The 27,831-nt window shown below is 41.1% G+C and overlaps 1 protein-coding gene and 1 non-coding gene across 5 annotated transcripts in view; one reads left to right on the top strand and one right to left on the bottom strand.

The window, feature by feature from the left end:
- MED14 (mediator complex subunit 14) overlaps window positions 1–15,502 on the bottom strand; it is a 64,250-nt gene extending 48,748 nt beyond the window's left edge. For 2 of the 3 annotated variants that reach the window (XM_044763011.2, XM_070502651.1), the window contains exons 1-7: window positions 14,953–15,492; window positions 10,281–10,307; window positions 7,872–7,977; window positions 2,233–2,406; window positions 1,194–1,323; window positions 603–731; window positions 176–283 (exon numbers count right to left, since the gene is read on the bottom strand). In XM_044763011.2, the coding sequence (XP_044618946.1) occupies window positions 176–283; window positions 603–731; window positions 1,194–1,323; window positions 2,233–2,406; window positions 7,872–7,977; window positions 10,281–10,307; window positions 14,953–15,167 (889 nt within the window). In that variant the 5' untranslated portion in view covers window positions 15,168–15,492. Of the gene's footprint in view, window positions 1–175; window positions 284–602; window positions 732–1,193; window positions 1,324–2,232; window positions 2,407–7,871; window positions 7,978–10,280; window positions 10,308–14,952 lie in introns of all 3 variants that reach the window. The other variant, XM_044763010.2, reaches the window with a different exon arrangement.
- A 24-nt stretch (window positions 15,503–15,526) lies between these two features.
- The window catches only part of LOC106822610 (uncharacterized), a 113,949-nt gene continuing 101,644 nt past the window's right edge, over window positions 15,527–27,831 (top strand). The window contains exons 1-2 of one of the 2 annotated variants that reach the window (XR_006522406.2): window positions 15,527–15,765; window positions 20,100–20,280. This is a non-coding gene — a transcript (uncharacterized protein). Of the gene's footprint in view, window positions 15,955–20,099; window positions 20,281–27,831 lie in introns of both variants that reach the window. The other variant, XR_006522405.2, reaches the window with a different exon arrangement.

Here is a 27,831-nt window from a genome sequence, read left to right as displayed (position 1 = left end):
TATAGACATATCACTATTCTTCACACTGGCCAGTTCCCCAGTCCCATTTCTACTCAAAAAGGGGCGAGGGAGAGTTTTGGCTGCTGCAGTTCAGGACTAGGGGCAAATGGAATTGTTGGGGAAGAGGGAGACACAAAATCCTTACAAATACATGTCTCAAATTCCAGAAGGATACGTAGGCAGTTGTACATGTCCTGAAGAGGTTTCTCATCAGCAAAGAGCCTAGACTGTACCAGCTGATGGATAAAGTTGATTTGCATACTATGAACCAAGGCTCGCCCATCTTCCATTGGTAGGAGAAAAGAAGGTGGTTAATCAGAAAAGCGTACAGATCGTGTCACAGTACCAACTAAGGAAGAGTATACTAATTAGAAATGAGTAAGGAAAAAACTGAAATTATCTATGGAAACCAGAAAACATTATTCTTGAGAAACACTGCAACCTCTATAGTTAGTAGGTAGTTATGATTATCATAAAATCTGCTTCAAATTACAGGATAAATTGGTAAACACACTTATTATTATGTAAGAATGTTTCAATAATATAAAAACACCAAAGATTTAAATCAATACTTATGATTTAAATCAGTATTTATGATTTACCTCCGGTTTCCTTATCCTCAACTAGAATTTCTAGCTTGAGAAGACGCCATGGAACATCCGGGTCATCTCCCATCACGGTTAAAGTGGCTTCAAATTCTCCTTCAACTCGAAACTTCACTCGGCCATTTGCTTTTAGAAGAAGAAGAAGAAGTCTACTTTGCTAGAAAATAAGCAGCCTCCTGCTAACCTAGAACTTTCAGTCTTGCTTATAAGAGATTTTAAAAAGACTGAATGATTCTTCCTAAGTGTTCAAATAATTCAGTGGTTTCTGCATAAACAGTAGCCAGCTTCCAAGTCATCAAGAAACCAAAGGCAACTCTTCTAACATCAACACTATTTTCTTGAGGCTCAACTCTGGGACCAAGTCTCTCCACCAGCCCCATGAGATCTTACCCACTTCCCAGCTTCAAATACCAGCACTGTATTTCCAGGTACTAAAGAGAAATGATATGGCTGACAAGTCACAGATTCCAACACTACCAAAACTGTAGGTCAATACTTCACAATGATATTTCTTTGAATAAAATCCCAAAAGCTGTTTAAAAATATTCTAACAAGTCAATTCTTAAAAAATAAACTTCAGATACATACCAACTGTAAGATTTGCTAACTGAGGAGGAAGATCTGTGGTTACAAGCCGATGTCTAAGAATCTGGTTCAGCTGGTGAAGTGTGGCTTGTTTCTCAATTTTGGTAATTGGGTCTGGCGGGATAATTTTATCCTACAAAAAATTTAAGTAATTTTTAAATAATGTATGAAAAGACATAATTTTTACCTGCGCCTGCCTTAACACAGTATTTTCTTACTTTACCCAAGAGAATCTCAAAACTCATTTCTTTTTCTTTTTTTTTTTTTGAGGAAGATTAGCCCCGAGCTAACATCTGCTGCCAACCCTCCTCTTTTTGCTGAGGAAGATTGGCCCTGAGCTAACATCTGTACCCATCTTCCTCTATTTTATATGTGGGACGCCTGCCACAGCATGACTTGCCAAGCGGTGCCATGTCCGCACCCGGGATCCGAACCAGCAGACCCCAGGCCGCTGAAGTGGAATGTGCAAACTTAACCACGGCACCACCGGCTGGAGAAAACTCATTTCTGCAGTCTATATCCAATAATAGTGACCATTACTATCATGCATTAGAGTGCCAATGATTCTACCAGTCATCCGGCTAAGATGGTAATCCAACATGAACTTCTTCATGCTCCATTTATGAAACCAACTTAATGTCACTAGGTAACTTCCACCACTTCTTAAAAGTATAAACTACAATAGCACCATAAGGAAACAACTACCACAACAATAAATTTTAAAACACACTTCAAAAAGCAACTAGCATGCAGTATTTTCACATATGAAATAGATGCAAGTTATATTTGCATATCTGTTCACCCTCACACACAGAAAGATTCACCCATTTTGACAGCTATTCACATTTTGGCCCCAATTTATTTTTTTTAAAACCCACAATTTTAGTTATAAAAGGAAAAAAGCAAACAATATGAAATATCTGTGTTAAAAATATAAAACACTTTTTTGCTGGGCTGCTTAATAATATAGCAGAATCCAACGCCAAAGCCTTCAACTTTTAAGAATGGGGTGGGAGTGAGGGAGAGGAAGGAATGCGCTTACCCTAATGCAGGTTGGCAGCCGTGGGTAAGACCCAGTAGTCAGTACATCAATGGCATATGGGATGGCAAAACTAGGCAGGCGTGCATGGACCAGAGCATCTCTAGCCAACGAGGCCAGGCGATCAGCAGTGTCCACAAACAGGATGGCTTGCTGATCTAAAAAGCTCGAGATCATCTTTAAAGCAAAGGGTAAATGTATTAAGCTTCCTTGAAAACCGGCCGCTTTTCACTTCAAATATTTATTCATTCAAAAGTAAACTTTGAAGGGAATTAATACAGGTTTTCCATATTTCAAAATATTTCTTCAAAAATTTTACCAGTAATTCAAAGAAGAAATATTTTAGAAACCAATAATTTTCTATCAATTGGATTTCTAATTCATTTCTCCATTCTTAACATTTCACATACATAATATCACAAGTTAGGAAAAATAAATAGAATAAAATCCTCTTTACTCTTACAGACTTCTAGAGTTGGTTGGTAACAAAGTAGTCAAAATCAAAGACTCCCGGACCCAGACTGTCTTAGCCTCAATTTTAATTCCACAATTTACTAGCCCTATAATCTTGGGCAAGTTACTTAATCCCTCTGTGCCTCATTTTTTTTCAACTGTAAAATGGAGATGATTTCTAACCTTATACGGTTGTTCTGAGGATTAAGAGTTAATGCAAATGAAACCTTCGGAACAGTACCTAGAACACAGAAAACACTCAATAAACACTGCCCGTTATGAGATCTAAGCCAACTTCATGCCCAATACAGAAATCCTTTCCATCAGTTCTCTACTCAATGCATGTCATAAGGGCACCTAAACTAGTAGAGCTCATCACAGAGCTGAAAACTACTTCCTTGAAACTTTTTATCTTCTAGTTCTATTCTGGAACAATACTCAAAGTCTCTCCTATCCTTACAACAGCAGAAGCCCACCCTATCTTCAAGCTAAACATTACAAGTCACTTCAACTAGTCCTCACATCTCCAAATTCCTGATTCACCATCCTTGTTCCACTGCCTGGAAATGCTCCAGTTTATCAGCGGCCAACTTAAAATATGGTGTCCAGAATTAGTACATCATGCACACACCATGCCCTACATTTTCTCAGTATTTCCACACTCATTTTATCTGATTTTCACAACTCTAGTAAAGAGATAAAAACAGATAATTACTATCACCTCAGAGATGAGAAAATTGAGACTTAGGTTGAGACACTTGTCCAAAAAAGGACAGTCAATAATCAGAGAAGCTGGAACCAAAAAATGTTTCTTCCAACTCTTAGACTAGCACAGCCCAGTAGAAGTGCTACCTTCTCTGACTAGTAAAATGGATTTCTATCAATGCCACCAACACTAACTTCTTATTAGCAGCCATGATACTGTTAATACATAGGAAGCTTGGAGTCAACTCAAAGGTCTTGATCTTTTGTACATGATCTCTATCAAGCAAGGTCTCCTTTCCCATCCTGAACCTAAAGCAAGACTGTAATCTGTCTGATTTTAACATACTTAAAACCATTTTGAGTCCTACGTCTCTCAACTGGTTTTTACTTAGATTTAGGTCATTCCAAGTCTCCCTTCACTCAGGACACTAAAAATGCTTATCAGACCAAAGCCAAAGCCAAATAATACTAAAGACCCCCTCCAGAAAGACATGTATCAATCCTAGTGGGGTGCCACAGTTTACCCAGCCCACATCGCTCCACCTTAAACATGCGTAATTAGTGAAACACTCTAAACTACCTTGCTCAACTCAAAATACACTAGCTTCAGCTATATTCCTTTGACTTAGAAACCAAATTAATAAAGATAAAACTTTAGTTCTGAGTAACTTATTAGTGAATCCATGTAGGTCCCTAATGATCACCACGTTCTTTGTTTTTTTGGTTTTTAAGGTACTCACATACCAGCTGTTAATATTGTTAATAATCTCCTTTAAAATTTAACTGAGCACCAAATAGACATTTCTCTAAGGAAAATATACAAATGGCCAAACACACATGAAAAGATGTTCAATATCACTAGTCATCAGAGAAATGCAAATAAAAACCACAACGAGGCGCCACTTCACACCTACTTAGGATGGCTGAGAAACAACATGTCAAACAATAACATGGGTTGGAATGGAGAAAGTGGAACCCTCATACATTGCCGGTGGGAATTTAAAATGATACGGCCATTTTGGAAAACAGCCTGGCAGTTCTTCAAAAGATTAAACATAAGTTACACTAAGACCCAGCCATTCCACTCCTAGGTATATACCCAAGAGAAACGAAGACATATGTCCACACAAAAACTTGTATTCGAATGTTGATAGCAATATTATTCATAATAGTCAAAAACTGGAAACAACCCAAATGTCCATTAACTGATGACTGGATAAACAAAATGTAGTAGATCCACACAATTCGGCTATAAAAATGAACAAAGTACCGATACATGCGACAATATGGATGAACCTTGAAAATGTTATGCTAAGTGAAAGAAGCCAGTCACAAAACACTACATATTATGATTCCATTTATATGAAATGTTCAGGATATGCAAATCCACAGAGACAGTAAATTAGTGGTTGCTTAGGGCTGGGGGTAAGATTTGGGGGTGACAGCTAAAGAGTACAGGTTTTCTTTTTGAGATGATAAAATGCTTTAAAATTGACTGTGGTGATGGTTGCACACATCTGTGAATATACTAAAAACCACTGAATTGTACCCTTTAAATGGGTGGATTGTATGGTATGTGAATTATATCTCAATAAAGCTGTTTTTAAAAAAGCTCTAGGAGAATGAGAGAGATATTTTCTCTTTTTCTTAGATAAAACATTATCCAGACTGTTTTACCATTAGTCAGAGTTCTATAAACTGTGTATTTATACACTCAGCTACACACATAATATGTCTGGCATAGCTAAAGATCATTATCTATTAAGAACCTCTAATGAGACCAGTTAAATAATCATTAGGCTGAGAAGAGAAGTGTCAAAATATGAATAATCGTCTAATTCTTCAGCTGATGGACTTTATCCCTGACAGAGACACGTCTGTATCTACATTCATGAAACAAAAATATCAAAACTTTACATAAGTTCAATATGAGACTTTATTCAGAATGTGACTTCTTGGAATGGTCAATTCAAAAAACCGATAGAAAAATACTATACTATGAATTAACGAAAGATGAATACAATATGTCTCATATCAAAAACGAGAGTTTTGGATTTTGCTTGACATTGTTATTGAGCACAACTCAGTAATATCAAACAGGTAATTTAAACACTCATAGTATAACTAGAGATTTAATGTCAGATCTGAAAAACTGAACACTTAGATTTGATATACTTCAGTAATACCTAACTTTCCATGGAAAGTCTGAACATCTTTAAGAAAAGATTACCCCAAATTAACTAATTCTTGAAAAGAAACCTTAGGCTTTTCAGAAATACTATACCATGCTTCTTCATTTCAGTCCAAATAGATTCATTAGACTCGGTGCCCAAATTTCCAAAATGACAAAATGAATTGTAAACTTTCTGATAAATAAGCTTGGAATAAGCCTGTTTATTAATATTTATAAAAAAACTATTCTTTGAATGATGCTTTACAGTATACAAAAGACTTTTTGTCTACAAACTTTAATTTCCCCATTATGTCTACAAACAACAGATGCATAAAAGGACCTTTTTTCCCTCATAAGGAAAACTTAATATATAATACAAAATATTCTCTCCCTAAATAAACTTTTGATCAATGTTATATAGAAGAATGATATCAGCATCCTCCTAGAGACAAAAGATATGTGGCTAGAATGTGTCTTACAGAATTCTTCCAGTCTCATCACTGGCTTAGCTAGCAGAGCTGGAATTGAGTGTTAACTTCAATGTAAATCAGGTTTTATTTTTCACTTAAAAAAAAAGAATATTTTAGAATTTTAAATTCTCAACTTCTTCATAACCTCTTTTTTCTTTTTCCTTTCACTTGAGCAATTTTCACATAACCTCGTGAAACTGAGGAGAGCAAATGCAGTGGGCTCAAATTGAGGTGAAGGTGTCAGGAAATCATGTGAAAAACACAACTGTGTTGTAGATTTCTTTCTGAAGTGAAATTTTATGGAATAGGCAAACCCCAATAGATTTGCAAATACAAAATTACTATAAGAATATTTTCAACTTAGCTTGTCAAGGTGCTAACAACAAATTTATTATGGTACCTCTATACTGACTGGGTAGCTGCTAATTTTAACTTATCCAGGAAGCTTGACAAACTTAAGAGAATTTAAAAATGACTTGAATATAATTTCACCGACGTAAAGTTGTTTTTCTGCTTTCATCTATAAAAAGTGATAGTTTTTTTGTTTTTTTAAACATTTTATTTTTTTCCTTTTTCTCCCCAAAGCCCCCCAGTACATAGTTGTAATATTCTTCGTTGTGGGTCCTTCTAGTTGTGGCATGTGGGACGCTGCCTCAGTGTGGTTTGATGAGCAGTGCCATGTCTGTACCCAGGATTCGAACCAACGAAACACTGGGCTGTCTGCAGCGAAGCGCGCAAACTTAACCAGTCGGCCACGGGGCCAGCCCCCTGATAAAGTTTTTAAGTGTCATTACATAATTGAGTGAAAGAAAATTTAAGCATCAGTGTCAAGCTTACTTAGAGCATCTACCCACTTCGCCCCGCTTTCCAAATATAATTGACAGTGGCTAGGAGGTTACTTGGCCTTGTAGAGCTGGGCCTGGAGAGCTGACTTCAATTAAAGTGAGTAAATACTCTCATTATTTTGCGATTCTATTCATTTTATGATAATTACTCTACCCTTTCCAATATGAACTCCATTCCCCTCATTAGAAGTGACTGAAGTAAAACAGGAAGGAGTAATTGTGTATCTCATCTGTTAACACCACACCATTCTCCCCAAGTTATGAGCGCAATAGGCCAACACAGGATCCCTACTGATGTGGTCCCTCAACACTTCTTGAACATAGCTTAAAACTTTCTTTTTTAGGGGCAGATTTTAGTATCTTTGGTACACTTTACTACATGTCTCCTGTGAATTCAAAAGAGTGATTCAACAGTCAAAAGACTATGAGTTTCTTGAGAGCAGAGACTGTGTCTTATTAAAGTCTCCATCCACCAGACCCTATATACTATGCTCAATAAAGGTTTGGAGAATGAGTAGACAAACAAACAAACGAACAGATAAATGCTGTCATCAGCTCTGTGACCTTGAAGAAGTCATTTGACTTCTAGGAACCTTATTTCCTCATCTGTAAAATAACAAGAAAATACCAACTGCCATTCTCACAGGGCTATCAAGAATCAATAGGCAAAACTTAAGGGAGTAGTTTGCAAACTCTAAGGAACCGTACAAATGCAAGCTAACCGTTTTCTTCCTTTAGTGCAAGTCATTTAATGTCTTCTAGAGTAATGATACCTCCAGACATCGTCTACTCTTTTTCTGATTAAGCATTCATAAACAAATACTAAGTTTCTACAGAAATATATTATACATAATCATACAGAAATCTGATTACTCACATAAGTAATGTCTCTCAAAACAAATCAGCAGATATAAGTTAAAGCTAAAATTAGAAACTGTCTATTATAAATTAACATTCAAAACAATTATATAAAATAGAATCAAAACTTTAACTCACCGCACATTTTTCCACTTTGCCAGCATTATTTGCCCATTTTACTAAAGCTAATAATCGAACAAAGAGTTGGCGTGTCCGGCTAGCAAACTGCACTATTTCTATTTTCCTATAAAATAAAATAATTCTTAATGAACCAACATATTTGAAAGAGTACTTCACAATTTATTTCATCTCAGCTAAAATACAAGTCAATCTTTGTCTACAACCGTTACAATGAAACGAACCACCTAAAATATTTATCTAAATGTGAATTATTGTCACATGTTGTATACCACCTGCATATGCTTTATTTGTCACCTCAGAGTAATAAATTCAAAGAATGTTTTAGCAATAGATCACATTTTAAAAATTAATTTTATATTGCAATAAAAGTTGTTTACTAAAATATACTAAATTCACAGATATAAAATTACTATATAGATGTTAACTGGGTCAGAGAGGGGACCAAATTTGGAGTCATGAATTATGAATTTCATAATTGAAATTATGAGTTATGAATTAGTAACCTTTTTGGTAAGAGAAATGAACTGAAACAGATCTTTACCAAAGCTTGAAACTGCACTCTTTCTACAAAAGCAAGGACCTATTTTCCATCTTGCAAGAGCATGATTTAAAAAGTCGAATAATCAAATAACTTATTTGGTAAATAACTTAACCAAACTTACTTCAGTGACAAACTTAAGATATTAAATTATCCAAGCAAATTTTAAAAAGTTGGGTACTAAAAATAAAAGCTAGAAGGTCTGTCCATACCCACCACAATGCTGCTTTTCCCAATACTCATCAGTATTTTTATCATCTCCGTACAAAGCCTTAAAAGCTTTACTAAAAGCTTTATGCTGTCAATCAATGTGTTAGCTAGACCTCTCAACTTCATGTCACAGCCACAAAACTGATAATCATACCTTTCATGGTTTACCTTAAGACACTGAAAAAATATCTAACAGGCTAGAACTGATGACAGGACCCAGCAGGACTCCAACCTCCCTCCAAGTGGACTCTGACCTATTAATCTTAACACAGCTGTTCAGTGACCTACAGATCCAACCCACATCTTTGCATCTTGCCAATATCAACACCACAAGGTAACACACCAAAATAAGAGTTTTTGCTGATATATAATCCTGAGTGAAGACCTCAGAGTCTAGCTCCTATTGAGAGCATACGCAGCCCACAAACCACCTGAAAGGATTCCTTAAAGATCAGCCAGCAATATGATTATTGGTAGTATAAAGAGAAGAACCAAGGACACAGAAACATTTATGACTCTGCCAGTGTCTATGAAGGATCCTAGGAGATAAAACAAGCAGAGCACCACAGGAAAGACTGGGACATAGCAGAAATGTTAAATGGACATTAAGCTCTGGCAGCCCCCTTGGTGCTAGGAGCCTCAGTACTGTCACTCTAACTCAGCAATGGCTTACAGAGGATGTGAGGTCTCTGCTTCTCTTCCAGAGCAAACATATTTGCATATTATTAATTAGGTTTCCTAAATGAGCTCCTCTACCAGAAAGGAGACGTCCCCCTTTGTAAACTATTATAACATGGTTTTTTTTGACATCATGTTGTCTCAAGTGATAGGCAGTGTGAGTCAGTTTTCCAAGGCCTTACTGCCCCACAGTGGACAGAAGAAATCCTGACTTTCATTTCCTTCCTTTAAAACTGACCAGCCAAACCATAACACAGGTATGCTTCAATTGTCTCTTCCACCTCTACCTTTTCGATGTATGTCTAAGTTCTATAATAAAGGTCAGTTGGGGGTAGAATATAGTCACTAATAAATGCTAAAATCCTCCCTAGTGACTTGGTATTAAAAAAAAAAATCAACCAAGGAGCCTAAGTAGTGCCAAAGATATAGTCAAGCAGCCTATATTGCAGCCACAATTTAAATCCCAATCGCATGATTGCTTTGAAATCTTAATTTATCTTGTTCCTTTGGCCTATGCAAACACACTAGTATTTAGTTATGTCTTAAGTCCCAAACTCCAACTGAATCAAAATTCTCTCAACTATAAAACAGCAATAGCAGTAAGCAAATATCAATTCTCTAAAGATATCAAATGGTAAATTAGCAGCGAACTTTCTAAAGTCAGTCTGCTCCTCAGCTTCTTCCATTAGGGACTGTATCTTCTACATTTTCCTATTCCCCTCAGGGACTTGACCTGGTCAGTGACTCAATAAAGTCCTAGAACAGAAGGTCCAGAGTCAGTCTCACACCAAGTATTGTCAAGGAGGAGGAAATTACATTTCCCAGGGCTCCCAAAACATATGGTGTGAAAAACCACCCTAGGCTCTCTGGGCCTAGGTTTCTGATCCACAGCCCTACCACCCATTCCCACACACACACACACACACACACAATCTAGATATATCAACAAAGAGACAGATTTAAGGTTTTTTCATACTCACCTTTCCACATCAGATTTCCTTGGCAGTCTAAGAAAAAGGGAAAAAAAGAGAAATTGACTAAATACATGCATATCTTCATCAAAGTATGATAATGGTCTTTGACTCTTTTAAATACTTTAGTGTTTCAAAAAACTGGATAAATAACCACCACAAGCTTGTGCAGCTATCTACTCTTTTTAATTTTTGAGTTTCCAGCAACAAAGCTATAAGGGAAAAACCAACAAAGGAACATCTCTTTCCATTCAAAATTCAAAATCAAAAGGGAGTGCATGAACCTCAAAGATTTAAAAAGCCCAAGTCTTACCTTAGCACACTATATCATAGGGAGTCAGAGAAAATATAAGACCAAAATGGCCATAGATGCAGAGTACTACTTAGTTGCCAGCCTCCCATAACCAATGGAACCTTGCTTCCAAGCAATAATGCCTCCATGTTTTGTTATGGTGGGAAAAGTGGAAGCTAAGCACACAAAAGGGCCAGTGTCAGCCAAGGGTTTTACTGTAATTATGACGTTGCATGGCGGTTAGTCGTAAATGATTTTTATTACTCGTAAACAGCTCCAGTAAGGTTTTGATTTCTTTTTTGCTAGTTCTCCAGTACTGATAGCCAGAAACCAATGTCCCCATTTTCCCTGATAAATTATACCATTTAACACTCTCACGTCCACTGATGCTTACAAAGGTCCTAATGTGCCTCCTGAATCACCACATTCTGTAAACCTCTATCTCATGGTCCAAGACTCAACGGTCTGAACAACTCTAAAGGCTCCCCTACATCTCATCACTTCTTGAAGAATACACGGCGAGCCGCTTAGATGTTCTTCTCCCACCCACGTGCCACAGGTGCAAAAAAACTAAAACCACCTCCAGAGAGTCGATGTACAAGGAGAGGAAACTATTAAAATGAGTTCTGCCTTGTAGTTACCTATAATTCTTAGGGCAGACGGTGGGATGGAAGCTGAAGCTATGATCCGAGTGATAAAGGAAACTAGGTAGGAGCTGGAAGGACCAGCAGATCAGAAGATGAAGCAGAAATTAAGGCCCTACTATAAGATTGCAATTGGCCAGTTCTTCTACATGCAAAAGCTCCTGAGAACACTCCTCTCGAAGCCACAGCCCTTGTCCTCAAGGGAGGGAGAGAATGAGAACCATGGATGCTAGTGTGTGCATAAGAGAGAAACAGAAGAGTAGAGCCTTTGGGGGTAGAAAGAACAGGAAGCATTGTTCCAGCTCTTCCCACCTGCCCCAGAGACCCTAAAAGGATCATCTCATGTCAGAGGTGGTGGCATTTTAGGGACAAAGGATAGGCTTTGCTGCCTGCATCCCTTTTCCCCCAATTTCTCCTAATCTATTTAAAATTTCTTTATGGATAACAAATCTACCATTTGGGGCAAAAGCTCTAAAATGCAAATTTTTGGAAGTCACTCACAGAAACCGATTTACACCAAAGTGTGATAAGACAAGTTTACACGACTGAGATCCTAGCATTTTCTCATTTTAAAAGAGGTTTAAAAAAAGGACTAGAACCTAAGTCCCTAATAAGTCAAGGCAGTGTAAACTCTAAGATGAGAGCATGTACACTGGGGGGAAGGAGGAAGTAGACAAGCAGAAGGAAAAAATCAGAAATCTGGGGCCAAAAACAAACCACCTAAAATTGCCAAGGCTTCGTTTTCACTTTCAGTAGTTCACAGACAAGCATCAAGTGTGGCAGAAATATGACTCTTATAAAGTGTACCTAGGGGCCAGGCCTGTGGCCGAGTGGTTAAGTTTGCCCGCTCCGCTTGGGGCAGCCCAGGGTTTCGTGGGTTCGAATCCTAGGTGCGGACATGGCACCGCTCAGAGCCATGCTGAGGTGGCATCCCACATGCCACAACTAGAGGGACCCACAACTAAAAATACACAACTATATACCGGGGGGCTTTGGGGAGAAAAAGGAAAAAGAAAACCTTTACAAATAAATAAATAAAGTGTACCTAGAACACTGCTTTTACATTAAAACATTAATCCTGACAGTTTCTACCTGGAACAAGGAAAAATACATGTTTTAGGAACTTCCAAGGAAAATTCCTAAACTAATTTTGGTTACCACAAATCAAAAGAGAAAAAGGTTATTTTATATGCCTATGTACCAAAAATAACAGTGAATTTTCCCATTAAATTCTCCATGGTCTACAATGATAATTCTAAAAATTCATTTGTTGATGTATTAAATCAATAAATACTTAGTTAAGCCCCAACTATGTGCCAGGCATCGTTCTAGGCCCTGGGGAAAGTAGCAAACAGATCAAACTCCCCATCCTCATAGAGCTTCCAGTGGGGAGGGGACAGGCAAGAAAGGAATAATGGCCAGTGGTGATAAGTGCTGTAGAGAAAAACAAAGCAGTGAGTAACAGAGGATAGATTGAAGGGGCAGAGTGCTTTTCATGGGTGGTCAGAGAAAGTCTCTGATAAGTTAGATCAGAACAAAGACCTAAAGGAAATGAGAAAGCAAACCACACAGATTTCTAGGGGAAGAGCAAAGGCTCTAAGGTGGGTGTGTGCCTGGCACTATCAAGAAACATCAAGAGGAGTAGTGTGGCTGAAACAGACTAAGCAGGGAGGAGAGTATTAGGAGATGAAGTTAAAGACGTAAGGGAAAGAAGGCACAGATCATGCAGGGTCTTAAAGGTAAGGTGACCACATGTCCAGTTTGCTCAAGGCAGTTCCAGTTTATGCTTGTTGTTCCGACACTATTATTAACAGCACCTTTCATGCTCAAAAGTGTCCTGATTTGGACCATAAACTTTACGGTCACTCTACATATTGGTGACTACAAAAACTTTTTACTCTAAGTGATATGGGGAACCACGGGAGAGCTGTGAGCAGAGGAGTTTTAAAAGTATCATCCTGGCTATTTAAAGGAGAAAAACCTGTCGAGGGGCAAGGGCAGCAGGCGAGATACCAGCTAGCAGACTACTGCAGCAACATGGGCGAAGGATTCACACTTGATGGAAACGTTGAAAAGTGGTCAGATTCTGAAGTCAGAGATGACAAGGCTTGCTGAGGTACTGGGTGTGGGATTCAAAGAAAGAGGAGCCAGGAATTACTTGAAAATTTTTGGCTTATGCAACAACAGGGAGCAGGGAGATACTACTTAGTCAAAGAGGAAAGGTTTGGGGAAATCAAGTGGAATCAGGAGTTTGGTTCCAGACTAGGCACATTAAAATGTCCATTAGGTATTTAAATATAGGCATCTGGGTATAGAGTCTGGAGCTCAGTGGAGAGGTCTGTGCTGGAGATATAAGCATGGGAATCATCATTATATAAAGGGTGCGGGACCAAAACTATATTCTTATTCTATAACAACAACACAGATATTTCTCTCTTCATAACTAAGTCCTAAAATAATAAGAAAAAGACAATATAATTCAAATAATTTCTACAAACCCCCTATGGAAAAACAAATTATACAAATCACACAACCACTGAGAGCAGTTTTCAACATTTTAGGACAGGTGACTGTCACATACATCAAATTTTCTCATGGATACTCTTGGATTTTTATGAAATCTGGCAATAACTGGTGCAGAGAAGTATATTACTACAATAATCCCTAATCATGACAGCTATTTAAGTTTCTCATTAGGCAGCGACAGCCTTCCTTCTGTCCCCTTCAATAAAGTACAGTATACCAAATATGAGTGAGAATGACGTTTTCCAGGAATAAGTGGAATCTATTCTTTTAGTCACCTGCAAACAAATATTTTAACAGTCTGTAGTAACGAATTACTGTGACACTTTACAGCCTAATACCTACATACTAATGTATTTCAACAGAAAACACTGATCTGGAGTCTAGCAATAGATAGATAAAAACTAACCTGGACAGAAACGAATAATTCTGAACCTGGATTAAAAAATGTAAAATAGTAATTCAAGTATTTATACCCCCCAATTTTATAGTTCTTTTCTTCACACACTGAAAATCATTACAGCGTATTCTGATCCTGTGCCTGAAGGGATTAATATCCTAATCATGTCCCAAGGCATTTCATTGGTAACTTGGTGATTTATAAACTCCCTTCATACTCCAGAGACAATAACAGCAGGCCAGTTAGAAAAAACCTTTTACTTACATTAAACGCGTGAAGACTTCAAACACTCTGAAACGTCCCAGGAAAAAAAAACCTTGGAACCTCAAATTTTGGATGCTTTTATACACAATACATCTCCTGAGTTCAAACTTTGTCAGAAGCAATTACAACCTACATTTAAAATGTACAGTCAAGAGGCTGTAAAACAGATTTCTTGTCTTTGGGCTTTTCTTTTTAAAGCCCGAATGTTATGTATTCCTAAACCCAGCCTTGGACTTTGGACTAAAAAGCTTCCAGCCAAGAAATCAATAGGGTTCTGTTGGCAACTGGAGCAAAAAATCCCAAAGGCGGGATTTTCAGTGAAAGCCTAACAACATGCATAATTAACAACTCTCCGGTGCTGCACCTTCAGAAAAGACCCCAAATGCAAAGCTGCTCCTGCACCTCCGCTGAGCCCCACGAATTCAGAAATTCTAGACCAAGCAGCCCGGCGGAGAGGAGAAAACAGCAGCCTTTGCGGAGAGGGAGGTGCGAGCCTCTCTCCGCCGGTTGGGCGGGAAGGGGGGGCTGGGGAGCAGGCATGGGTTTCGCGGCACTTACAGGTCCGTCAACACCATGAGCTCCGAGTAGGCCCGGTGCAGCAGAAACTCGATGAGGGTGCTCAGCCGGTAGCCAGGGCTGGCCGCCGCCGCAGCGGCCGCCGCCACTGCGGCTCCGGGAGGAGGAGGCGCCGGGGCAGACGCGGGGCCGCCGCTGCCCCCGCCGCCGCCTCCGGGCGGGACCAGCTGGTGGTTCTCCAGCTGCACTGGGGCCATCGCGGCGCAGGGCCTGGCTGGGCGCAGCGGCACAAGATGAGGCCCTCGAGCCTCCCGGGCGCTCGGTCACCGCGCCGAAGCGGGCGCGGGCAGAGTCGCCGCCACCTACTGCCAGGCGGCCTCAGAACAGGAAGCCGTGCGCCGGCCGCGGAGGCCCGCCCCCATGTAGCGACGAGCCCGCCGGCCCCAGGGACGGGAGCGAGGGGCGGGGGGGAGCAGGGAAGGCGGAGAAGCGGGGCGGACGCCGCAGAGAAGCTGCGCCTCCGCAACCGCTCAGAGGCCGCTTTGCCAGGCAGCCGCGGCATCCATGTTGACGGCCTAAAGCGGAAGTCGTTAGGCAGAACGGAAGGGGAACCTGCAGGGGGACTTCCGACAGCAACCTGTGCCTTTTCTCTCGGCTGTCGGGCGCCAGGACGCTAGTGGGGCGCGTGGGAGCGGGGCGGGGCCGGCGCGCGGGCGGGAAAAGCGGAAGCGGGGGCGCGCGCCGCCGGAAGCGGGCGTGAGGGCGGAGCCGGCGGCGTCACCGCGAACGTCATCAGTTGCCCCGCCCTTGCCCTCGGCGCCCTCCCTGGTTTCAAAGGCACCAGTTTGGCCTGAGGTATCTCTACGCGCTCCGCTGTGGGGCGCGAACGCGGCCGGGAGGGCTCCCCGTCCGGTGTCTGTGACTTGGGGTTCTGGAATCGGGAAGGAATTGTAGCGGCTGCGCGCTTCTGATTTCTCAGCTCTCTGCCCCGCCCACTGTCTGCCCATGCGCCTTTCGTGGGATAGAAGACGTTTCCGTCATTGTGTGGGTTTTTTTTTTTTTTAACTGTGGGAAAAAATGCGAGAAAATATGATTGGGGGTAGGAGCGGGGCCGCTGGCAGAATAATTTCACTTTAGTACAGTTGGATATATGCTGATTTTATTACCAACCCCGAATCTCGGCAGTTATTCCACAGAAACAGCCCTTAAATCCTCTCTCGCTGCCTCTCACTCGGTTCTTGTCCCTGCTCTTGCAGTGGCCGCCCAGCCCTTCAAGGGCTTTCAGTTCCTCTGTGTCCTGCTGCCGCTCTTTCTCCCGCAAAATTCACCTTTAATGTTTTGCCTCCTGCTTGAACATGGTGATTCTCCACCTCGCTTGCACGTTGAAATCACAGGGGTGGGGAAGGGCTTTAAATTTACTTATGCGTGCGAAGACTTATGCCAGCCCCAGAGATTCGGCTTTGACTGGTCTGATGTGAGATCTGGGCTTCGGGATTTTTAAAGGCTTCCTGGGTGATTCTAACGTGCAGCTGGGGAAGAAATCCACTGTTAGGAAAGCGTCCATTGCTGCAACCCTTTTCAAACATCGTTTTGCAGATTCCTATCTGTAACTCGTAGGTGTAAGATGCTTTTGCTGTTCTCTAAGGTTAAAATACTTTCATCCTTGTCCACTTGTGTAATTCTTAGTCATTCTGGAAGGCCATTCACCTGTCTTCTGAAGGTGGGACATTTGGAGTGTAATCACTTGCTCCCTCCATTGTGGTCCTAAAGCACATTTACACACAGTGTCAGGGTACTTATCAAAAGGCATTAGGATTACTTGTACCCACTCCAGGTGCAGTGGCTGGAGGGCAGAGACTATCAGCCATCCCCATGCAAGCTACCTTAGGAAACAAATTTTTTATGTTAGCTAGAATCATACCATTTCTCTTGCAGCTATTTTGATTTGTTTTACTGAAGATTTATTTCCTCTTTTGAAAACTACTGACTTCAGTTAAAAAACCCTGGTGGTCACATACACACAAAAGATAGGTGGTTGTATGAGATGGTCCTGGAGGTCTTTTCTACCATTCAGATTCTGATTCTTTGTGATGTTGATAGGATTTTAACTCTGCCCTATTGCATATGTTAAACACAGTTGTACGTCAGGCATTTTGGTATTCATTCTATTTGGCACTAAGGGTCTACCTAGAGAGAGTGCAAGCATCATGCAAATAAAAAATAATTTAATAGGTGGATGGTGGTTGTTTTAGAACACAGAAAATTTCACACACATCTATCAGATTAGATTCTATTGAAATTTCTGTGTTTGAATAGGTATCTTTAAAAATTGAAAAGTACTAGTTATTAAAAAGGATATTCTAGAGGAAAATTGGGCAAAAATACAGGAGTAGGACTGTGAAACTTGCTGTGCTTGAATTGTTGGAAATCGGGGAAGTAGTGTAAATGAAAGCTCCTAGAAGAGATGATAGCCCACCTCCCAACCTGGTAGTATAACCACTAGGCAAATATAGGAAGTACTAGTAGAAGAAATGAATGGGGAAGGAGAGAAAATGTTAGCATGTTTGGCTGAGTTACTAAAGGAATGACTCACATTCAGACCACTTTGGGAAATAGTGTAATTTATCATTTTAAAACCAACAGTTCAATGTTTGGCACTGTAGTATATGTACATAATTCTTTCGTTCACACTTTTCAATTGTTCCTCTGTTTGCTCATCGCCTCATTCTGTCGCACCTCAGATAGTTCCAGAACTACCAGCATATTTCCTCAGCTCTTAAATTGACCTTAACGCTTTAGATCTTTCATGGAGTCAATCTGAATTTAATAAAGGGAACAAATTGATTGCAAAATGTGGAGGAAAAAAGGTACATTTCCTTTTAAGCCTTTTTGATGAAAAAGTGAAATTGTCATCATTTGGAAACATACAGCTGCCCCTCAGACACAAAAAGGCGGGAAAGGAATTGAAAAGTAATTTTTTCTTCTCTTTTTATTTAATATTGCGATCAAGTCCTCCAAAACGGAGAGTAAAACTGGTAATTGCGTTCATTCAACGGATGCTCCATTCATAGTGGAGTTGAAGGAAGGAACTCACAATACCGTGAGTGAGTATGGTCTGACTAACCTAGAAAAAATGAGAACACTTTAATGGCTTTGCATATAAAAGAAAACCCAAACTTGTTCCTGTGGCCTCTAAAGCCATGAACAGAGTGGCCCTTGCCTGCTTCTTTACCTCCCTCTCCTGCCGCTCTTTCCCTCGCTCCTTGCACTGTAACCTCACTGAGTCTAGTACATGCCATTCCCTAAGGTGTTAGGGCTTGTCCACCGTTCCAGACACCTGAAACGATTGTTTCCCGACTCTTCGTGTGGCTGGCTTCTCATCCTTCCAGTATCAGCTTAAATGAGAAAATCCTCAGTGAGGTCTCTCCTGACTATGTGACATGTCGGCTGAAATAGAGTCCGGTGATATTAGTGAAGGAGTTTATTCAGTAATCAGCATGAGGAGTTCAAACCCCAGGAAACAGTTCAACAGAGTGCTCTGATGGAACTGCTCTGAGGGGTGCGAGTTTAGGCACAGCTTGTATCTCTTTCACAAACAGTACAACTAGATTTAAAAAAAAAAGAAAAGGGGGATAGAGTACATCTGGGCTTTTCTCTAGATTATACATTGAAGGTAACACAAACGAGAATTTCTTGGTTATACATCAAACAAGTTCAGAGATGCTGATGTTATCTATGTGTGGAGGGAGGCAAGGACCAGGATCAACCTCTAAGAAATGCAGCTGGGGGCCGGCCCGGTGGCGCAGCAGTTAAGTTCACACATTCCGCTTCTCGGCGGCTTGGGATTTGCTGGTTCGTATCCTGGGTGCGGACATGGCACCACTTGGCAAGCCATGCAGTGGTAGGCGTCCCACATATAAAGTAGAGGAAGATGGGCACGGATGTTAGCTCAGGGCCAGTCTTCCTCAGCAAAAAGAGGAGGACTGGCAGTAGTTAGCTCAGGGCTAATCTTCCTCAAAAAAAAAAAAAAATGCAGCTGGGATTGTGAGAAGGAGGTCCCCTTTATCTCTTCCTGTTGTGGATCTGTGGCATCTTCAGTCATGAGGTGTGGGGTTGCAAGGTCATTTTGACACAGGCTGAAGATGGCCTGCGCGGCTCCTTCACAGTCCAGCATGGATTTTATTGTGCTGACTTAAAGCCTACGCAGTTTGCTCCTTAGATTCACCTGGTAGACCAGGGAGAGGGGGCCCGAAAATCTGTCCCCAGGTGTTAGGCATGTACAAGGAAGTTCATTGCAGCATTGTTTGTAGAAGCAAAAAGATATGAGCAATCTTGACTGTCTCTCAGCAGGAGAATGGATATGTAAATTACTATATTTCTACATACCTATTCAAATGAATGAATTAGACCTACAAATACCAACATGGATACATCTCAAAAACAATATTGAATGAAGAAAGCAATCTTTTTTGATACCATTTCTGTCCATTTTAAAAGCACACAAAATAACGCTCTATAATTTAACATAGTGTAGTAAAAGTAAAAAATGAATATGAGGATGATAAACACCACTTTTAGTATAGTAGTTACTTCTAGGGAGGGGTGAGGGATGAGGTGATGCTTTATTGGTTCTTAGCTATTAGTTATATGTAATGGGTTTCTTGAAAAACCTGAAGGAAATGTGACAATATTAATATTTGTTAAATCTGAAGCTAGAGATATGATTGTTAATGTATTCTGTACTTTTTCAATATTTTTAAAATATGTTATAATTGTTTAAGTTTAAGTTAAAATTTTTCTATTAGTACAATTATTTACACTAGCTGCCATAACAAACCAACCCCAAAATCTCAGTGACGTAACACAGGTAAGAGTTTATTTCTCATGCTCACAAAGTTCGGTAAAGATGGACCTGATGGAGAGGCCCTCCTCTAAGTCATAACCCTGAGATCCAGGCTCCTTCCATCTTAGGAGGCCATCACTCTAACCAAGAGATGATTTTTTGTCTTTTTTAACATCCACCCACATTTCATTAGCCAGAATTAGTCACATGGCCCATTTAAAGGCTAGGGAGCTGGGAAATACAGTCTTCTGTGTGCTAAGAAGAAAATGAAATGGTTTGGTGAACAAATAACATTGTTTTTACCTCAATCTTAAGGTAGTCTTCTCTCTTTTTTTTTTCCTTACAGCAGAGCCTCTGAAATCAGACCTCTTAGAATAAAATCCTAGCTCCACCACTTAAGATCTGAATGCTCTCCAGCAACTTCCTGTACTACTCTGGGTCAAGTTTCCTCATCTGTAATAACAGTATTTACCTCAGAGGATGATTGTGAAGAAAAAATGAGTTAACGTTTGAAAGGGCTTAAAACAGTAAGTGATCTATAAATATTAACTATTCTCATCATCATCATTTAGGAGCAATAATTCCTATATTTGTTTTTTCACCTAATAACCTATGAACTTTCTGTCTTCTCCTGCCCTCATGTGGCTCTCTCTTGGATATCCAGCACCTAGCATAGTGCCTAGCTATCTGGCTTTAATGAATGAGTGGGACAGGTATACGCCATCTGTACACTGTAGTTCTATTTATATTGCGTTAACTTATTTGAGATTAAGGTTGACTTACAGAGCCAGCCTGACTGCCTAGCGGTTAATGTTCAGCACACTCCACTTTGGCAGCCCAGGTTCAGTTCCCGGGTGTGGAACCACACCACTCATCTGTCAGTGGCCATGCTGTGGCAGTGGCTCACAAAGAAGAACTAGCAGGACTTACAACTGGAATATACAACTATGTACTGGGGCTTTGGGGAGGAAGAAAAAAAAAGGAAAAAGAGAGGAAAGATTGGCAACAGATGTTAGCTCAAAGCGAATCTTTCCCAGAAAAAAATAAATATTGACTTCCGTATATTTACATGTGAAATAAAATGTTTAGGATTTCTTTTAAAATACTGCAGAAAAAAAAGTTGGGGGATGTAGATGAAATAAGATTGGCAGAATGTTGACAGTTGTTAAAGTTGATGATGGATACACGGGAGTTCATTGTACTCTGTTCTTTCTCTTCTTTTCTGTATGCGTGAGAATATATATAATAAAACCTTTTAAAAAATCGAGAGTGGGTGGTCAACTAAAGGCCCAGATCTTTTTTCCTTTCCTAACAAACAGCCTGTAATGTATATCTACTCAGTATTTCTGATTTTTAAAACATTTTTGTAATTTATAGAGTGTTTAACATTAAAAATAAAAGAAAACTACAAGGAAACTTCAATTATAACTGCTTATAAAAGAGATGAAAGTGTCAAATATTTTAAAAAGTTTGGTTTCAGGCCTTGAAATAAGAATGCTTCTGAGGAGCTCTCAAAAAAAAACTTATACAGTGGCATAGCAGTTAGATTCATGCGCTCTGCTTCGGTGGCCTGGGGTTTGCTGGTTCAGATCCCGAGTGCGGACCTACACACTGCTTATCAAACCATGCTGTGGCAGGCGTCCCACATATAAAATAGAGGAAGATAGGCACAGATGTTAACTCAGGGCCAGTCTTCCTCAGCAAAAAAGAGGAGCATTGGTGGTGGATGTTAGCTCAGGGCTAATCTTCCTCAAAAAAAAAACAAAAACAAAACATACAAATTTATAATCTTAAAAATTTCTAGCTATGCTAAAATTCAATATCTTTTTTTCACCTCACATAGTTACCTTTTTTAGAATTTTTGTGGCGAGAACATTTAAGATCTACTCTCTTAGCAACGTTGAAGTATACAATACATGTTAATTATAGTCATCATGCTGTACATTAGAGCCCCAGAACTTATTCATCTTATAACTGGAAGTTTGTACCATTCAACCAACGTCTCCCCCTTTTGCCCACCCCCTAGCCCCTGGCAACCACCAATCTACTCTTGGTTTCTATGAGTTTGGCTTTTTTAGATTCTGCATATAAGTAAAATCATACAATATTTGTCTTTATATGTCTGACTTATTTCACTTAGCATATTACCCTCGAAGTTCTCTATGTTGTCACAAATGGCAGGGTTTCCTTCTTTTTTATGCCTGAATTATATATATATATATTTTTTTAATTTTCTTTCTCCATTCACCTGTCTACAGACACTTGGGTTGTTTCCACGTCTTGGCTATTGTGAATAATGCTGCAGTGAACATGGGAGTGCAGATACCTCTTTGTAAAATTAAATACCTTTTAAATAAATGATTTCTAATGGGTAAACAAAGGAAGAAGAAAAAGAGGGTTATTATTAGAAATAGAAAGAAGGGAGAAGGAGCCCATTTAGAATGCAATTATTATATTCTTCCTTAAGAGAAAAATCTCACGTTGCCTTGTTCTTTGTTAGGGACCAACCACCAACCTCTGGATTGCAAGGAGTAAACCTGCATCCATGTGTGCCAGAGAGTAGACCACGTGATCGGAGTAAGACTCAGCAGAGCAAACAGCGGGGGCAGCAGCACAGTAGCTCTGGTCTCATGCCCCCAAGTCCCATGGAGTGACACGATGGGTCCAGATGGAAACTCTGTCCTCATGAGTTGCCACACAGCTGAGGAACCAGGGCCAAGGGCTCAATGCCTTAATTCTTATCAGGCAAGGTTACAGTGGTGCACACATGAGGAGGGAGCTGAGGTATTAGGCACAGCCGGGCAGTCCTGCTTTTGTGAGGGTGTTGGGCAGAGCTGACTAGTCCTGCTATCATGAGGGCGTCCAGCACAGCAGAATAGTTCCAATCCAGCCATGCTCACGTGAGCTAGTCTGTTTTCATAGCACGAGGACGGGATGATAAACTCAGCGGCAGGGTCATATTGCCAATTGCAGCTGCTGCTTGACTCAAGTAGACCATGTGATTGTTTTGCAATGCTGTGGTACTGGATCTAGGGGACAAAGAAAGCATCAAATGTTCCCACCACCCCCGTACCTCCTAGGGATGAAGATGTTCCTTCCTCAGTACCAGGGTTGTTGTTCTCTTTCCATGCCCACGTAGTTCATTTGTTCTAAGTCAGTGCCACTGTTTCTCTCTTCATTCAGCCATCTCCCACCTCCGTGCAGACCTTCTTCCGTTTCACATGGGCATGATGGTAGCCCTTGCAACAACCGTGATGTCCCCTATCACTGCCCAAGCCGGCCATTGTAGGGATGCTCTAGGGTTCATGAATTTCACCAACTGATTGTTATCCTTATGGTCAGCACTCTTCCACACACAACGACTGAAACCAAGTGGTAGCAGAAGCAGAAGGGTATAGTCACCTTTCCACTTTTGTCTAACTGCCACCTTAAGATGAAATCAGTCAGGCTTCCCAGGTGCTAGGACCAGAGGGTAAAAAAGAAAAGGAGTGACTAGAGATTGTCAGGGTGGAATCACAAATGGAATCGCCAGTCTCCCATTGCCCCCACCCCTTCAGTCTTGACTTCCCTTAGCAGCTGTTCCAAAGAAGACGTTTCCTAATTAGGCCCAGTACGCCATGTGGTTCCATTGGGTCTGTCGACTGAAGTAAAGAGTCTAGATGATGTCAGTGGAGGAGTTTATTCAAGAATCAGCATGCAGAGTTGCTCTGAAACAGTTCAACAGAGTGCTCTGAAGGAAGTGCTCTGAGGTGTGCGAGTTTAAATGCAGCTTATTTCTCTTTCACAAAACAGCGTACATACAGGGAAGAGGAAAAGAAAAAAACTTACAACTAGATTTTTTTTAAAAAAAGTCATAGGGACTATGGCATAGTGGTTAAGGTGGCACGCTCTGCTTTGGCAGCCCAGGTTGATGGGTTCAGATCCCAGGCACGGACTTGCACCAATGCTCAGCCATGCGGCAACCCGCATATAAAGTGGAGGAAGATTGGCACAGATATTAGCTCAGGGCTACTCTTCCTCAAGCAAAAAAAGAGGAAGATTGGCAACAGATGTTAGCTCAGGGCGAATCTTCCTCAGCAAAAAAAAAGGGGGGATAGAGTATATCTGGGCTTTTCTCTAGATTATATATTGAAGGTGACATAAACAAGAATTTCTTGGTTATACATCAGACAAGTTCAGAGATGCTGACATTATCTATGTGTGGAGGGAGGCAAGGACCAGGATCATTAATTAGTCTCTCAGTCTCTAAGAAATGCAGCTGGGAAATGTGACAGCAAGGTCCCCTTTTATCTCTTCCTGTTGTGCATCTGTCCAGTGGCATCTTCAGTCATGAGGTGTGGGGTTGCAAGGTCATTTTGACACAGGCTGAAGATGGCCTGCGCGGCTCCTTCACAGTCCAGCATGGATTTTATTGTACTGGCTTAAAGCCTATGCAATTTGCTTGCTAGCTTTGCCTGTTAGACCAGGGAGAGGGGACTCAAAAATCTGTGCACAGTCTCATCTAGGTGTGAACTCTTTGCACAGGTGTCCACCCGCGCTGCATAAATGTCCTGTTGGCCTGTGGCAATGGCTTTCCAGAGCTCACAGCCCCACAGAGGGGTGTTTTTACCACACCAGTCACTCGTCACCCAGGCATCTGACCAGATAGCTGGGGCATTAGCCACAGCCCAAGAGTCAGTGAAAATATAACATGTGTGGTCCTTAGGCGAAGGTGATGGTTTTCAGTTTATCCCGTTGTGCTGACCAGCCCTTACCACAGTTGGTCTTCCAGAGTTGTTGGGGCTGGCCAGCTGCTGCTGCCCAAGACAGATCATCAGCTTTTAGTTGGGCTGAGCCATCAGTAAACCAAGCACAAGCATCTTTAGAGACTCTCCGGAAATGGGGTCCCTACGTAGCTGCCCCTATGAGTGATTAGGAGAGAGTGCTACATTGGCCTCCAAACGCGTGGCCACAATCTCTTCCTGTGGGGAGGACACACCTGTGGGACTAGGCTTGCTTCTCCCTTGACTATATCATTGTCATTAAATCAGAAAAGACTGTTGTGCCTTTCCAACTCTGTTAGCATTGAGCAGACCCAACCCAAGATGAGAATATCTAGGTCCAGTGTTACCTGGAGGTACTGTGTGAGACGCTCAGTCTCCCCAAGTGCCCCATAGCCGCCCAGTAGGTGTCTTTCAGATGAAATGTGGTGGGTAAGTGTCAGCAAGGCAGTGAGTCCAGAACACAACAGGGCACCTCCAAGCAGAAGCAGCTTGCCTTTGCCAGAGGGGTACGACAAGGGTCTGCACAGCCTGACTCAGATGGTTACAGTGAATTTTCTTGCCCATTTTACTCTATTTCCAAATCTGGCCAGTTGACTGCACAGGAGTGAACGAGTACTGGTATTCAGATGAGTCATAAAAATTTTTATCCTACTTCCCTGCCACCTCACCTCATTGTAACCTCGTTGGAGACTAAGGCCTCGGTCTGCCCTGGGGGTGGAGAAGCTTCCACCCCATCCCTAGCCCCCTTTCTCCTTGAAGGCAGTTACACAGTCAAGCAGTGAAGGTGCTGAAGGAGGAATTTGTTTTAAGGCAGCTACTTGTCTTCTTAGTTCCTTCAAAAGAGAGAGCAATTCTGTGGAGGGATCTGGTTTTATAGAGGCACTTTCAGTTCTAACTGGGCGGACAACTAACTGCCTGCTTCGCCCTCCCCTCCCCCGCCCACCCAAACCCATAGCTCAATATCCAGAGCAAATTTCATGGACATTCACACTCTCAGTTTCTTCTGCGGGAACCCCTGCTTGAACAGCCACATCCACATTGTCTTATGCACCCTTTTAGAGGGAGTTTGATATTCACTTCCTTAGTTTTCTCTTGGATGGCAGACTCTGCCTGTTTCGGAGTGCCCATCTTTATCCTGGGCGTTTTGTGGCTCAATGTCATCACAGCCTGCAACAGAGGGCCTCCAAGTTCTAAAAACAAAGCTGGTGGAGTCTTCCACTTCGGACAGGGGGGCAGATCGCATCTTTTCAGCCATTCTCTGAAGTAGGGGGCTCCTGGGGGCTATCGTTCTGTCCACTTTACGGTCAGTCTGGAGCACCTACAGCACTCAGGCTTTGAATGGCTTTTTCCATGGTATTCCGTAGGATTTTCATCAGCCTTGGGGAAATCTTCCTGGGCTGGCCATAATGTAGTCATTGAAACAGCAATCCAAAGTAGCAAGCCTCATTGAGGGCATAATTCTGTCCCAACTCAGTAGTCTGCATGGTAGCTTAAGGCATGTGAGACAGCCTAGCTGCTGCCATTCATCCTTGCTCCCTAGTTACACACACACACACACACACCAGCCAGGTCTTTGACAGCTCCCCAGTCCGTTGGCCAAAGCTGTCTCGTGTTTCTCACCACAATGGGTCAATAAAAACTGATTTTGTCAGACTACAGATTTGTCCCTGGTGATCTTGGGCTGATTAGGCTAGGACAATTTGGAGTTTCTACCAAGATGTGGCCGAGACCCTCACTGCCGTGGACCAGGACTGTTGACTCCTAATAATGGGCACATCTGTGGCCCCTTGCATCTCTCCCACTTGAGGCTTATCTATCCCTGATTACATGGGTTTTGCACTGAATCAGGATTCTGATGATCTCTTTGGCCCTTTGGTGTCAGATTTGTTAATTGTCTCCTGGGATTTTAGAGTTCTAATCAGACTTTCGTATTCTCTGGTGAAATTTGGCTTCTAACACCATCTTCTATCTTTGGCGTGTCCACCATCTTGTTTGTTGTTTGAGAACTTAGGAGAAATTGGCTTTGGGAGAGGTCTTTGTAAATATTCTGCCCTCCAGGAGGCTGCTGATTTTTCCAGTCAGCAGTTGAAGTGACTTAACATTTGAGTTCAGGGCCCAAGTCATTTGTAAGTCGTATTTTTATGTTTGACCGAGGGTCAGCCAATTTCTCATGGGTTTGTTTGTTAATAAACTTGCACTAACTTCTGGCATAACTTCACTGAGGGCAATTTGGAATTCTAGTGGCCACTCTGGGCAACTTTGACATGAATAAGATTGTTCATCTGAGAGATGCTTTAGGACAAAAAGAAAAAACTCACGAGGAGACTGGCTTGCCTGAAAGAGAGAGATCTCATTATTTTTTCCATATGTTGAGTATGAATAAGTACTGGCTTTTTAATGGTATGATGAGAAAATTATCAAGTCCCCAAGTTATTGTTTAGAACACCTCTAATGACTCTGTTTTGGGTGTGGGAATATGACTGTATGTCAAAATGGATGTTTCACTTTTACAGTGATCATTTCATTCTAAAACTGGCGCCTTCTCTCCTCTTACATTTTTTTCTTTTTCTCTTTTCCTCACTTGGGAAATTTTAAAGATAATTGATCAAAAATTCATTCTTTCATTATGTGCATATTCTAGGAATATCTGGTACAGATAGTCATAAATGTCTGAGAAAGAAAGAAAAGATTTAATAAACTGTGTTTCTTTCACTTTAAAAAATATATGACAAGTAAATTTAAATAATAGCCTTTGTTACTACGATTACAAGGTAAGAAGAATGTCTTCTCCTGGTTTTAATCTACAGAATTAATACAAGCCAGTGTTCTGGTTTATATAAAACTAAGGCTAGGGGCTGGCCTGTGGCCGAGTGGTTAAGTTCACGCGCTCCGCTTTGGGCGGCCCAGGGTTGCACCGGTTCGGATCCTGGGCGCGGACATGGCACTGCTCGTCAGGCCATGTTGAGGCGGCATCCCACATGCCACAACTAGAAGGACCCACAACTAAAAATACACAACTATGTACTGGGGGGATTTGGGGAGAAAAAAGCAGGGGAAAGAAAAGTGTATTCAGGGAAAATTAGCTAGATGGTTCTTGGTTTCCTGTCTAGTGGTTTTCTCTGGGTCTGGAGAAAACTGAAGTTGGCTATGTAGATAAAGGAGATAGTAAAAGCAATTAAGACTATACATAATATAATAATTACATAAAATATGAATATATGTACGAGAAAATGGACAGGATTTATCTGTTACTTAAGGAAATTATTTGTTAAAATAGTAATTTCAACATAAGACATATTTTATTTAATGTGATAA

Source organism: Equus asinus, chromosome X (assembly GCF_041296235.1).
Source record: "Equus asinus isolate D_3611 breed Donkey chromosome X, EquAss-T2T_v2, whole genome shotgun sequence".
Lineage (NCBI taxonomy): Eukaryota > Metazoa > Chordata > Mammalia > Perissodactyla > Equidae > Equus > Equus asinus.
This window is presented reverse-complemented; position numbering and strand designations above follow the sequence as displayed.